At 39.7% G+C, this 15,602-nt stretch overlaps 1 protein-coding gene across 6 annotated transcripts in view; it reads left to right on the forward strand.

Annotated features, from left to right (window-relative positions):
- Nucleotides 1–15,602, forward strand: part of nadkb (NAD kinase b) — a 73,549-nt gene that overhangs the window by 44,633 nt on the left and 13,314 nt on the right. For 4 of the 6 annotated variants that reach the window (XM_028794734.2, XM_051922892.1, XM_028794735.2 and 1 more), the window contains exons 4-5: nucleotides 12,741–12,870; nucleotides 15,005–15,113. In XM_028794734.2, coding sequence (XP_028650567.2) covers nucleotides 12,741–12,870; nucleotides 15,005–15,113 — 239 coding nt within the window. Of the gene's footprint in view, nucleotides 1–6,904; nucleotides 7,088–9,577; nucleotides 9,816–12,740; nucleotides 12,871–15,004; nucleotides 15,114–15,602 lie in introns of those variants that run through there. The other 2 variants (XM_028794739.2, XM_028794738.2) reach the window with 2 other exon arrangements.

A 15,602-nucleotide genomic window follows, 5' to 3' on the forward strand; every position in this document is an offset into this window, starting at 1 on the left:
AATGAAGGCTTATCGAGTCAGAGAAGCATCTCCAACTCTGTTGTCATTGGGACATGAGTACTCACTCATTTTAAGGACTCACGCCTCGCCATTTTGCAGCTGAGAGAAATACAAACAGAGCTAAATACCCCAACAAGAATGCTTCAGCAAGACATCCTGACTATTGGCAACAGCAAGTATCCATCCATCCATTTTCCAACCCGCTGAATCCGAACACAGGGTCACGGGGGTCTGCTGGAGCCAATCCCAGCCAACACAGGGCACAAGGCAGGATCCAACAGCAAGTATTATATACTGAAAAGTCTGGTTGATCAGAAGCACACTCTTTTTGCGCATGGTGCTGAATATGAGTTTCCTGTCTTTCTCTTGGCGTACCAGTGCGGACTTGTGGGAAAACACGATTACTCTACTTGAACCAATCGAGCAACTTACTAAAGACAGAAGCGCACATTCATCTACAATTGCAGGTGTTTTTCCATCGAATAAAAAAGTGCTTAAATGCCTACTTAGCAAGTGTGGTGTGTGACAAGACAGATTTCCCATATGTTTTAGTGGCGTATTCTCTGAGCCACTATATTATCTATCTACTGTCCTTGGTCCATGGTACAAAGGTCGATATTCTTAACCAAGATACCAAAAAAACAAGTGCAAGAAGCACTTGAGAAACAACTGGTTAAGATGTCCACTAGTGATGGAGATGTAAAGGGTAACCGCAAACCACAGCAGAAAAGGATTTGCACACGCAGAGATGTTGCTGCTTCATTATTGGAGATGTATGAAGAAATTCTTGAAGAAAATTTGTATGTGGCTGCAAAACCACATTCAACTGCTGCCAAAGTAATATAATCATAATTATGTAGACCAGATGTCCTGATCTCAGTTCTTTTGTTTATTTGTAATTCGCAAATCATACACTTCAACTTCTAAATATTCCATCAGTATATCGTGCATTTGCCAGTAACTCACAGTCGGCACTGCAGGGCGGCCTGCTGGGACAGAGCATTACTTAGGAGCACGGGGCAAACTGCTCTGCAAACATTAACTAAGATGAAAAGGAACATGTTAAAGGCATCCAGTTTTTACAACTTCTTTGCCATATTGCCCACAAAACTGTTTGTGCAGCGGTACAGATTGTGGGTCTTTCCGTTTTGGACAGTCTAATTGCTGTGGAAAAACAGTGAAGGAATGTAATTTAATGCAGCTTCAAGTTTTGTACCTTGTAAAAGACTTGTCTCCTGCGTCTAAACTGTAAAAGATTTTAAAACAAGATCTACTCCAGTTTTAATGTAAGCTTTACTTTAAAACAATCACCATCACCATGAAAAATGTCATTCTCTCAATATTTCAAGGCACACTTGTGTGAATTTTATTGTGGAACAGCTTGTGCTGGAGATTTTAAAAGCACATCTGCACCACACTTTATACAGAATGCCCATTATTGGACCCCAATACATCACACTTTCAACGTCACAGGTTTTTATTAATTTGGTTGGTACAAGGGGTTATCCTGTGTGTTGGTTTTTTTTTTAACCACAAATCTGGTCATCCTAATAATTTATTATTTTTTTAATTATTTAGGTACATGTTTGTAAACTTGTTTATTTATTTCAGAATAACTATGTCTGTCATGCTCCCTATCTCCAGAAATAAATATGCCCTTCAGTATTGAAAAAGGAATGCTGCCCATTTCCCCATCTTGGCCAAGGAGGCGATCGAGTAGCATAGACAGTGAATGACTTTTTTCAACTGTGTCAAATATAGTAAATGAAAAGAGAAACAGATTTTCTGGTGAAAAGGCAGAAATGCTTCTTTTTTTAAGGAAAAATCTACCATGTTTTCTTTTAAAGGAAGCCAGCTTAAGCCAAAGGTTACTGGCCTCATTGTACCTTTCGCTTTAGTTTTACTTAAAGTAATTTATGTCTGATTATGGCACAACGAATATGCATTCATTTTTTTTTTATTTGTTTATGTATCCAATGCCATGTATGTAATGGCTTGGTGTCTGGATGTGCTTAAGTTACCCAGATCGTATATGTTAAGCAGATTTTAAATTACTAGTTACTTAATGGTTACCAAAATATATGTATATTTAACAGAATAAATTTCAATATAGTAACTGAAAAAAGTGTCCAAAGAGGAAATAGAATGTATAATTAAGGCAAATGTTACATGTAGACCAAGTTGCAAGCAGAATCTTTGCATTACCAGGACACAAAATGACTTATGTTCATGTTTTAAATGATGTTGGGATCAGTCTTTTTGATCTTTTTCTACTATGTCAAGAGATCTAAAGATGTAGAATTGGCCATCAACAATCATTTTCAGTTTGGCTGGACACAAGAGGCCATATCAGATTTCAGCTTTGCGTCTGCGCTGTTTAATTCTGTGAAATGCAGCTCATTTGGCAGCAGTTGTCTACTTTAACTCGTAGTTTGTGGAATTGGACAATAAGACTTCTAGATTTTGATGCATTTGATCCATGTATGCGATAAGCTGCTGAGAATTCAGTGGCTGGACTGGATTTGGACTTTCAAGGTTTTCAAGAAGTCCTTTGATTCTGGTGTTGTTTCTTCTATGTCTATCTTCAAACACAGTTAATTTGTCATCAGTCACTTTGCATTCAGATTAGATGGTGGATGTCAGTTGTTTAACTTCTTCAATATGAGTTGTAAAATGTTTACTTACCTTCTTCCAGGTGAACAAGTACTCTGATTTTATTCTGTTTTGCTCATATTTTCCTCTATTTTTTCATCAGTTCTTGCTAGACCTTTTTTTTCCATCAGTTATTTATTAAACATACCTCCTGGTCTTTAATATTTTGAAGCAGATTGTCTATTCTGTTGTGTATATCCTTCTTTATATCCTCCTTTGCATCATTTATTTTCACCCTGAATGCGGTAATCAGTTTGTTTCCATCTTCTCCACGCTCACAAGACAGTATTATGTATCCTGTTGAAGGTGAGGCTGTTGACTCACAAGTGGGGTTGTTAGTAATTGGGATAAAGAGGCCATACTCGGTTCTGATGTCTTGCCTGAGATTGGCAAATTCTCATCGCCTGCCTCTGTCACAGTTTTGCTCCCACATTCGCTGTTGACCGGAGGAGATGCTGCAGTTTCAGTTCCTGGCTGATCAATTTCTTTGCCTGCCTCTTCCAACTCGGTCTGTAGCAGGTTGTAACATAAACTTGAGACCAACTTAGACTTTGATGTAACATTAGCTACCTTACTCAGAGATTTAACATTTTCAATCCACATCTTTCTGTTTTCAAACAAAGTTTCATCCCTTTTACAGTTATTTTTCCCCAACTTGAAATTTGTATGCAGTAATATCTAAAAGCATGTGTCCTTTTTAGCATATAATATTGTAATAATAATAGTAATACATTTTATTTATATAGCGCCTTTCCCATACTCAAGCTGCTTACTTAAACAGCAGTGCGTATGTAACATTGGATACAAATATTTTCTGCATAGAACATTAAAATGGATAAATACAGGATAAATAAAGCTTTAAACAGAATAAAAGACAACCCCGAGTAAAATACTATAGTCAATAGTAGAAGAAAAGCATGAAAAAATAGTATCTGGACAGAGAGGTGAACTGAAAGAAGGGGCAGAATGTTAGGTTAAGTTAAAAGCCTTCCAGAACAGATGTTTTTTAAGTTGTTTTCTAAAAGAATGAATGGAATCTGCTGATCTAATTAATTTAGGGAGGTCATTCCAAAGTCTGGGTGGTATAAAGCTTTTTGAAACTTTCTTTTTGCACGGTTTTAAAAATGGGAATTTAAGGCAAGTTGATTACCTGATAGGTAAGACGTTTTGTATTGTATTATGTACTTTTAGGCAAGTCAAACATTTGTGTATGACATTGGATATTTTTTTGCTCCCTGTTATCTATAGTCCAGCTAACTGAACTACATCCTGAATAAGGTTGCCATCCGTAGATGAGTCTTTCTGATGGCAATGCAGCACTAGTAGAATAGCAATGTGGTGGTTCTTATGGAGCATAGGGGAATGATTTGTTTCGATATATACATCCACTAACACAATAAAGTTGCCATTTCTTACCAAACCTTATATTGTATTTTGATGACCGAGTTTAGCCTTTTAAGTGATCTGTTTGTATATTTAATGGTCTCTGGAAGGCACTTTCTTTATTTACTTTTTGAAACTTTCTTGTACGGTTACGAAGATTAATGGTTTTGCTTGAATACTCTAACGTGTGTTGCCTTAGGGAGCATTGGAAAAACAACTCATCGTCTTAATAAGCTTGGCTGCTGCTTGAGTGATGAGAGGCGACAAACGGTAGCTTTGGTGACAAAGGTGAATTTCTTCATTGACATCTTCAACAGGGTTGATGGTCTCTGGCTGGACAGAGTTATCTGCCACTGGTTTTGTGTTCAAAAGTGTTTCAAATACATCTCTTGTATTATGATCTATAAGATTGTATTATTTACTGATGAAATGCCACACCTTAAGGAGTATGGAGTTTTTAAAGGTGCGTATTGGTTTCTACCTAGGCTTGAAAGGGAGAACACTGAGTAGAGTGTGGACCAAATTGGCAAATTCTTGTAATGTACCCTACATATCTATACTTCCCTGAGACATTATGTCTCAGGTAGCATATCATAGCTAATACAGCCATGCTGAATACCTTTAAGAAGGTATTGTTGAACTTAACCATCATTAATTTAATTTAATTATGGGGCAAGATTGGTGGAGGGAGATGGAGAGATTTTGGGTTCAGTACCTCAGTAGGATCCGTGATCACTTGCTCACCTGCCAGTGACTGGAGCAGTTTGGTTTTACGCGTAGGAAGTCTACCATTGACCACATCCTGTCTCTGAGGGTTCTTACTGTGTGCAAACGTGAATATCAGCAGAGTTTCTTTGTGGCCTTTGTCAATTTTTGTAAAGTGTTCGACTCAGTTGATCGAGCTACCCTATGGAACATCCTGAGATTTTGTGGGATCCCCCTGAAGTTGCTGGATATCATGGCTGGCATGTATACTGTGAATGCTGTGCAGAGTGGCGGGAGAACCTCTGTATTTTTCCCAGTTGATTCTGGGGTTCATCGGTGGTGTGTTTTTGCACCTACTCTGTTTAATGCTTGCATGGACTAGGTGTTGGGCAGGGTCACGGGGTCTAGCAGCTCTGGGGCATCTGTTGGTGAAGAAATATTCACTGATCTTGACATTGCTGATGATGCTGTGATCTTCACAGAGTCAATGGAGGCTCTGATCGGGGCTCTCGAGAGACTAAGCGAGGAGTCTGAGTGTCTGGGCTTGAGAGCATCCTGGATAAAAAACAATATCCAGGCCTTTAATGACCTATTGTTCACAGCCATCAGCAGTATGTCTGTCTGCAGAGGGAATGTCGACCTCGTTGAGCAATTTACTTACCTTGGCAGTGACATTCATGTTTCCAGCGACTCGTCAGTAGACAGTTTGGCTGAGCACGGATGGTCATGAGGTGACTAGAAAGGGGTGTGTGGCACTCTCAATATCTCTGCAAAAGGGCGAAGGTCCAAGTCTTTAGAGTTCTGGTGCTTCCTGTCTTGGTTGCGAGACATGGACACTATCCAGTGACCTGAGACGAAGACTGGATTCCTTTGGTAATGTGTCTCTTCGGAGGATCCTTGGCTACTGCTGGTTTGACTTTGTGTCGAACAAGCGGTTGCTCAGGGATTCCCAAATGAGGAACATTACCTGCATTGTAAGGGAGTGTCAGTTACGGCACTATAACCATATAGCGCGATTCCCCATGGGTGATCCGGGTCGCACAATCCTCATTGTTGAGGACCTGAGTGGCTGGACCAGGCCAAGGGGACGCCCATGTAACACCTGGCTGCAGCAGATAGATGGTCATTTCTTAAGGGTGGGACTGGACCTTGTGTCTGCCTGGGGGTTGCCAACCAGGATCCCAAGATGTACAGTGCACGCTCCCTGACCTGACCTCATTTCCTACCACTGACTACATTGATAGAATTCTCTGCTCTTTGAAGTGTGTTACATATATAATTTTTTGTTTCACATGAAAGAACACATTGAACTGAAATCCCTTAATTAGTGTACCATTGTAAAGCAAAAAAAGTAGCATTTTTGGAATAGGGGATGCATAGCACAGGAAGATTTTTTTCTTTGAACAATGAATCCTCTATTAAGCAATGTACTGTTTGCATTTTACTGCATCATTCTTTACAACTGGGCAGAGTCTAAAAAATGATGAAATTAGCACGGATTTCTGGATTTTGATCTGTTAGGTGGAAGGGTATCTCTGTCTGCACTCGTTAAAAGCCATAGTCAGATTATATATTTCTGTGCCCAATAAAACTAAAAGAAGAACATATTTTTGTGATTAGAGGCAATCATGGCAATCCTCTGTATCTAGAATAAATAATATCGAATCCTAAAGTGTACAAAAATGTTGCATTTAAGTTACAGTATGTGAGGAATTTAAAATGTAGAGCATAACAACAGTATAAAGTATAGTCAAGCTCAGCCTCTTTCATGCCCTGACCAAATAAACTTGACTGTTCCTTTGTCCCAGTTCTCCTTATGCCTTTGACCCAAGGCAGCTTTAAACCCCTTGCTTGAGTCTTGTCTGGCCAGGTTGCAGAAGCATTTCCGTGAGGCATTACAGAGACATTGTTGTATAGACTGAAATGCCGAACTGGCTTTACTAGAGTTCCTTATCTTGGTTAAAGTTTAACAATGAAAATTTGTTTTAGCAGTCTTGTTTGATTTGGTTAAGGTTTAACAATTGTTTGTTTGTTTCCGCTTGAAAAAGGGTCAGTTATTAGAATGGTGTATCTATATATTATTTACTGGGTGTTGGTCTTTAGAGTAAGGATAACAAGTAGGCATGACTCAGCACAAGCGGGATCGGCAGGCCTAATAGATAGGTGATATAACCTACAAACAATAAGCTAGAGAGAGAGAGAGAGAGAGAGAGAGTCGTTTTCTTTTCCATCAGAGAATGAAGTAAGCTGCTGCGAGTCTGCCTGGAGAGGCTCTGTAACTAAGAAATATGCCGCTTGGAGAGAGAATGAAGACCATCTTAAAACTACTGCAGTTACAAGAGTCCAGGTTGTATGCTTTATGTAGTAATTCTACCTTTGCTACTACTTAGGATAGTACACTTAGATTATATTGAACGGAACAGTTTGCTTTTACTGCTTCTGCCTGTAGTTTCTCTTCTGGGAATTAAGAACTCATTAATTATAGTTCAGTAGAGGTAAGAGGGAGCATTTTCAATACAGTCGTTGTGTACTGTACTCTTGGGTGAAGTGACATTATATGAGTAAGAGTGTACCTTACTAACTGAAGCCACTGCTACCTAGTGGACACACTATGGTTGACAGTCCTCGTGTCTGTTAAGTAGAAATTCGAACACACAGGCTAAATAGATAATCTGTGCATAGCGGAGTCTTAGATTAAACAGCACTAAAGTTAGGGCTTCAGCCACTAATTAGCATCCTTATCTGACTAGTTGGGGGCACTATGACTGACAATCTTGTCTAGGTGAAAGTCCTATGTAATACTACATATTGTGGCAGACGGCTGGGGACCCTACCCAGCTGGGACGCCTGGAAGGTCCACGAGAGGGCAGCCACCCTGGTCTGCATTGGGGCCAGAGGAACGGAGCTGGGAAGCTCATCCCTTTTGGGGCCTGTGGCCACCACTAGGGGGTGCCTGGACGATTATGGAACCCTGGATGGCAGCACTTCCGTCACACTTGGAGGTGCTGGTGGAAGGAATTCCAGGGACACCCGGAGTGCTTCCGGAAGATCATCATAGAGCACATCTGGGTACTGCATAAAAGGGGCCGCCTCAGTCCAGTAGATGAGCTGCAGTCCGGAGAAGGAAGATGGAGCTTGCAGGGAGAGGAGTAGAGGCGGCAGAAGGATTCGAGAAGAAAGAGAAAGAAATAAAGAAGGGACTGAGTTGGCTGATTAAGGCATTGTGGAGTTGTTGTTTGTAATAAACGTGTGTGTTTTAGACATTTGGTGTCTGTCTGTCTGTGTCCGGGGGCTGTCCTTCCACAATATATGCAGCAAATAACCTTATGTTTGTGATCAGTGTGTAACGCAAAAGAATTCACTATGATGATACAAACCCTCAGTAGCCTTAAATAGGCCTCTTCCCCCAAGGCAGCTTTTCTGCTCCCTGTCCTTGTTGTGAGGCAAAATGATCATCACTTTTTCAGCTTTGAATCATGTACAGCTCCACAACAGGCAAAAGAATTAAGATGAGCCTCCTAACAAACTGCAAAAACCTCCCCTCTAGAAGGGCAACGTGATCCCAATCCCTGTTGTTCTATTCATCAGGATGTGTTCTAGCTTCTCACCAGGTCTCTTTGTTCCTGTCTACCAGATCTCTCTCTCCTCGCTCATGCAATCAGTTAAATTGTGTCTGAAAGACCCATCACATTTGTAAGTTTACTGCCTGTTGGTGGCGCTTACCTTCCCTTACAGATGTATAAAGAGACTTTCTCATTGACAGCATGGATGTTAGAATACTTTTGGCCCCTGCTCAGATTTTCTCCTTTTTTTTGTGTCCCTTTTAATATAGAAAACCCTGGAAAACCCAGCAACACTTCCACTAATCTATATTTGTGTAAACAACCTTTGTTTGCTATTTGTAACTTCCAGGAATAGTTATCAAGGTTACAGTTTCAGATAGCGATTTGAATAAAAACTGTTTAAAGTCAATGTCACATTACACGGCTTTTAGTTGTGGGGCATGTCAGACTTGCAGACTGCAATTGCTGTTCTTGTCGCCAGATCTTGTCAAATTAAAATTGCTGTCATAAAATTGCTAAAATTTATGTCATGTTTATTGAATGTGTGCCAACCTTTTTGTGACAGAGTGCTACCTGTTTCTAAAGGTCAACATGTACTGCGAATTCAGCCACAAAATCTGTCCCTTTTTTTCCCCCTCTTTTCCATTCTGTCATGGTACATAAATCACAATACATCAGACAGACTATCTTCTCTTCTGTTTGTGAGGCTCAAAACACGTGTGTTCCTTATTCCTTGTCGCTGCAATATACATATTGTACTTCCAAATGAGCATTCATTGGTTGTCTGCTGTCATGCACACACAGCTTGCCCTACGACTAAACCTGTTTGACTACACAGACTAGTTTGATTGAGTTGCTGGGCAGTGGCCCACTATACAGCTGGCTTCATAGAAGTGTGCCACCAATTACCTCCGACTCACTAAGATTATGTAAATGAAGGCTTGAAGGCTACATCTGAAAATTACTGGAAAAGTCATGCAATGTGAGATGGCTTTACATGTTTAGCTGATTTTAAGACAAAAACTGTTTGGGGTGAGGGGAATTGCTAACACCTAAGCTCTAGTCTCTCACCACCTTACCTCTCCCATCATAATGCACTTTACAGAAAACACAATGCCTAATGCCTTTTATAGAGAAAGTGATGTATAGTATAGCTTCCTTGTTAAACTGCATGTTGATCCTGTAAGATATGCACAATTGAATCAAGTCAAGTAGTATAATAAAGTGATTTCTAACAAGTCTAAGTAAAACATATGTGGAATCCTTCCTTGCAGATCTTCCTCATTTTTCTTACTCCGATGACAACCACAGTGAGAACTTAAAATACAATACATATTCCTGCACTGGCCAATTTTATAACAGAGGCATGGAAGCAACAATGAATTTACAGTCATGCAGCGAGTAAAAAAGACTTTAGTGAGACTACGAGACTGGGGTGTATAGCATGGAATGAGAGACTAAAAGAAGTTTTAGAAGTTTGTTTGGATTCATGGACACCATACAGGGAGCAAAGTAAGCAATGTTTATCTAATCTTTGTTTAATGATAGTTGTTCTAACATTTTAGACTCTTAATTCATTTAGCTTAAAACCTAAACCTGAGCCATGGTTAAATGATGCCACTAATACCCTGAGGCAGACATGTAGACGTGGAAAAGTGGAAAAAAGACAAGCTTCAGGTGTCCTTTGGTATTTTAAAGGTCAGTTTGTCTACCGGAAAGCTGTAAAATCTGCTAGGATAAACTATTTTTCAGATATTATTTCAGACAATTGTCATAGACCTAGAGTGTTGTTATATGTCCTCTATAATTGTGTTTTGCAGTGACCATCAACAAAAAGTCAAGGCCAGTCACTAGGAAAAGAAAAAAATTGGTCAACGACACGAATGCTTTAGTCCTGTGCAATAGCGTGCAGCATACTGTATTGAAGAGTAAGGAGCTCCAGTGAGCTAATAATAATAGCCCCTGGTAAAATTAATAAAAACACAAAATACCGCATACAAAACAGTAATAATAAATAGTAATAAGTAGTAATAAAGTAGTAATTCTGTAATGTCCAATTAACCAACAGCACTATAACCGAGGCCCACTGTCTTTGGAAGTTTCAAAAGGGGTGAAAGCTGGATAGCACAGCTAGTGATAAATATTTGTAAGTGTAACCCTTACCTGGTATGCACACTTATTGGCATTTAGTATAAATGGAAGTGAGCGCACATGCGTATAAACTAAGAACTGTACTTTCCCTTTTGTAAATTGGCCTTTCCTAGTTTTTTCAGACCCCTGTTCAAATTTCTTTTTACTTTATTCTCTTTGTTACAAGCAGAAGGAGGTAGAATGAGTCACAAGTTACTGTATAGCTCACTTCACATCTGCCATGCTGCTGCTTCAAGGACAGAATGAAAGAAAGTGAGAGTGTGCAAAGTAAGTGGTTCAAAAGAAAGGAACCCTAATAGCAAGCAGGATTACCCCCCCTTTCCAATGTTTAAACATCAACCAGCTACATAACCATAAAACATGGAATAACTATTGGAGCCTTTCTGTCATGTGTGCAGACATTCTAGAGGCACAGCTTAGTCAACATAACCTTCCAATGCTGAGCAGAATATTATGCAGCGTGATGCTGAAAATATGTCAATTTTCAGATACTATAATTTGACTCCGAGTTCTGTGTAAATATCTACTTTTTCTGGTTCTTTACACGGGGGGGGGGGTAAACGGTAACATTATACAATGTTATTGAATGTAATACCTGCCTCGCACTCTCCACCTTGCACTGTGTTTTTATCACTCTGTAATTAATATTGTTTTTATCAGTATGCTGCTGCTACTGGAGTATGTGAATTTCTGCTTGGAGATTAATAAAGTATCATCCATCTGTCTGTCTGTCTGTCTGTCTGTCTGTCTGTCTGTCTGTCTGTCTATCTATCTATCTATCTATCTATCTATCTATCTATCTATTCCCCATATTTCCTGTATTATAACAGTCAACCTTTCAGAAATAAGGTACACAATTTGATAAGAGTTTTTTGTTATCATTAGACTTCTGGTGTATATGCACTGCTCAAAAAAATTAAGGGAACACTGAAGTCCCACCTCGGATCTCAATGACGAAACCTTTACTAAGTAACGCTATGTGACTCGTTGAGAATAAAATGATGTAACGGTGGTCAATGGAAACCAAAATCATCAACCCATTGAAGGCTAGATTCAACATCACACCAAAAATCTGAAAAAAAAAAAAAATTATATCGCAGACTGATCTAACTTGCGTGAATTTTATCATGGCAACTCATAATGTGACTCAGTAGTGTGTATGGGCCCCCATGTGCCTGTATGTACTCCTGGCAACATCTGGGCATGCTCCTGATAAGATCGCTGATGTAGACCCCCCAGGACACCATCTGCCAAGTCCTAGACAGTCTGTGGCATGTCGAATGCACTGATACATAATATCCCAGAGGTTCTTAATTGGATTCAGGTCTGGGAAACGTGTGGGCCAGTCAAAGGCATCAAAGCCTTCATCATCTAGGAACTGCCTAAACACTCTGGCCACATGAGGCCGGGCATTGTTCTGCACTAAGGAGGAACCCAGGGCCCACTGTACCAGTATAAGGTCTGACAGTGGACGGAGGGTTACATCCTGGTACCTAACAGCAGTCAGGGTACTGTTGGCTAGCATCTGGAGGTCTGTGCAGCCCTCCAAGGCTGTCTAGACCATCAGTGGCCAACTGCCAAACAGGTCATTCCTGCATTTGTTCCTCTTTCTTTGCAATAAATCCTAGCACTTCCGTAAGCAATTGCATGTATCATCTTATCACAGTGACATTAGAGTTTTCTTTAATATTTAACCTTTTATTACTTTGATGGAGGTTTACCTTTGTCTCATTTGTCTGTAACTCAATGCTCTGTGTACTTTCCAGAAAATTCCATTTTTGTGATAGTGAAATTTTTATATTTTGTCAAAGTTGAACTGGAAATGGTCTTTTCAACACGATAATGATCAAAGGCAGACTAGCAAATCTACAAAGGAATGGCTGAAAATGAAGAAATCGAGGGTTATGGATTGGTATTCCCAAAGCCCTAATTTGAATTCATTGAAAAGTTGTGAGGGAATATGAAACGGGCAGTACATGCAAGAAAACCTACAAACACCTTGAAACTGAAGGAATTTTGCATGGAGGAGTGGTAAAAAAATTTCACTGAGTCAACATCAGGCCATCCGTTTCTTTAACAGTTCTCTGGTGTAATTTTGTTCTTGCTTGTCCAGTGTTTGGATTATTGTTAATTGCCCTTTATAATAAAAACAAGCAAACAACAAAACAAAACAAAACCTGTCACAAACCAAACCCAGACATGTGCATGGAGCTCCAGTGTATTATAGCTCAGTAGTGGCAAAAAGCTAAGTTGAGATCTAATTAGAAAATTGTGATTCATTTGCAGGCACATCCAAGATCCAGCAAGCCAAAGGCTCACCTGGACCAAGCCGCCTATGAATATCCTGGTCATTAAAAAAGTTCGAGATGAAAGTCTGCTGGAACCATTCAAACAGCTTTGCACATTTTTAATTGAGGTAAAAGAAAACTTAGAAGCAAACAAGATTCCCAAATGTATTGACATTGTGAGTCATGTATGCTGAGAAATGTTGGAAAGCCTGTGTCTGTCCTCCATATTTGTGATACAGTGTGGAATCATAAAGTCTGTAAGTCTGTGCTTTCCAAATTTAAACTGTTTTGAAGTGTAACTTTGGAATCTGAAGTCTAAGAATCTGTAGTTTGGGTTCAGCTTGCCTTTTAGTGGGAATATAGCCATTTGACGTAGTTATGATGGAGAAAGTGTTGTTTTTTTTTTTTTTCCAAATGCGGATTAGCAAATATAATAAAGCCTTGTCACTAATGCATCAATAATTTTCTACAGCAGGGTCAAAAATGGGCGGCACGGTGGCGCAGTGGGTAACGCTGCTGCCTCGCAGTTGGGACACCTGGGGACCTGGGTTCGCTTCCCGGGTCTTCCCTGTGTGGAGTTTGCATGTTCTCCCCGTGTCTGCGTGGGTTTCCTCCGGGTGCTCCGGTTTCCTCCCACAGTCCAAAGACATGCTGGTTAGGTGCATTGGCGATTCTAAATTGGCCCTAGTGTGTGCTTGGCGTGTGGGTGTGTTTGTGTGTGTGTCCTGCAGTGGGTTGGCACCCTGCCCGGGATTGGTTCCTGCCTTGTGCCCTGTGTTGGCTGGGATTGGCTCCAGCAAACCCCCGTGACCCTGTGTTCGGATTCAGCGGGTTGGAAAATGGATGGATGGATGGAGGGTCAAAAATGCTGTAACAGCAGGAACAGTTTTAGGCATAGATACATTTTCCATGTGTATTTCCATGTACATGGTGCCAGCATCATGTTTGCAGAGGTAGCTGAATTCTGAAACAACTCTGTTGCTAGCCTCCTGGACAATGGACAGTTATGACTTATTCATCTCCTGCCTTCTCATTCAGAAGCACAATGACGCACAAATGTAAAACAAATAATCCCAATGTCTGCCAGCTAACATAAACACCTTATGCTTGATCAACTGGCGAGAGTTTATATCTTATAAGATAAATATTAAATCTAATACTCAGCAGACTGGCAATCTAAGTAGTATCTATCCTATATAGACCACTGAAAGAACAAAATTAGAAGATGCAACAATCCAAAGAAAAGGATCCAACTATGTGCCAGCTCATGTAAATACCTTATGCTTTAAGAACTGGCAAGAGTTAATATGTTACATGATAAATATTAAATCTGATACTTAGAAGACTGGTTATCTAAGTAGTATCCATCTTGTACAGAACCACTGAAAGAAAAAACAGTAAAAGGTGGAAAATGTATAAGAAGGGGCCTAAATGCTGTGGAGCTAGACATGTGTAACATTGGGTATAGATTGAGGGAAAAATAATATTAATTTTAATCACACTTGAATTCTTAGCAAGCATAATGTATGCAGTACTAAGCATCTACTGTACTTTAGTCATGCAAGGTTGTGTCATTGAAAGTGTCACTACGAGTTGGTACATCACTGATAGCAAAGATGTCTAGAGCTCAGGCAAATGCTGCCTGCCCTTACTCACTGTAAGATTAATAACAGAAACAAAAATAATTCTTAGATACAGAAAATTATTAAACAAGCTGTCTTAAAGATAAGATAAAGATATGATGTCTGGTGCGTTGTACCTGTTGTCATAGTGAACTATTTTTACTCACTATAATCCTCCTGCCTACACTTCATTATCTTTGTGCGTGTGTGTGAGTAGTCCTGTGATGGGCTGGTGTTCTGTCAAAGGATTTTTCCTGCCTTTCACCTGATGCTTGCTGGGATTGGCTCCAGCTGCCTGGTGACACCGCTTTGGATAAACTGATTTGGATGATGGATAGTTGGTTTTATATAATATCATAAAGCATTACTCAAAGCACCTAATAAGAGCATTGTCAAAGAAACATAATTTATTAAGTAGCCACAAAAGAGTGAGGAAGTGTAGGCAAAGCTTTCAAGTGAGTTTTATTTGAAGATGAGAAAGGAAGAGTAAACACAATGCCATAAACAAAAATTTCAGGAGATAAGTAGTATTTTGATTTAAATATGGGGTTTAAAAGAGCCTCGCAGATATGAGTGACATTTGTTGACAATATGCTAAGTAACTCATATTTTCCAAACTAATCTTACTATTCTTATACAGGAGAAACATCTTATGGTGTATGTTGAACGGAAAGTAGTGGAGGATGCCATACTTTTACAGGATGAGATTTTTGGAAAAATTCGAAACCAGCTATGTACCTTCAAAGAAGGTGAGTCTCATGAGTATCCAGGTAAAAACCTACCTAAAGCAGTCTGGTCTGCTGAAATTATGTACCTAGAGTACATGTATACTTAATTCACTATATATTTACAACTAGCAAAATACCCGCACTTCACAGCGGTGAAGTACTGCTTTAAAATTTTTATTAAGAAGAAACGTAAACCCTTTTAAACTGAGGGAAAATATACCAATAATTATTTGTTAAGGATCTCTTTGTATACCACGTTGTCAGTTCGGCCCTCCGGTTGTAATATGACCAAGCTGTGCGCTGAGCTTACTCTTGAGCATGAAACGTATAGTTGGCCATGTGAAAAGCAATCTTGCCTGAAATCAATGCCAACCTTTTGTAGAGTCTGTCCCTGAGACTTATTAATTGTCATTGCGAAGCAGAGCCTTACTGGAAATTGGAGGCGTTTGAATTGAAATGGGTTTCATCGATAACTTCGCATCCAGCTTTTGAGAGTTTAAACATTCATAA

The sequence above is a fragment of the Erpetoichthys calabaricus genome, chromosome 2 (assembly GCF_900747795.2).
Source record: "Erpetoichthys calabaricus chromosome 2, fErpCal1.3, whole genome shotgun sequence".
In the NCBI taxonomy this organism is placed as follows: Eukaryota; Metazoa; Chordata; class Cladistia; order Polypteriformes; family Polypteridae; genus Erpetoichthys; species Erpetoichthys calabaricus.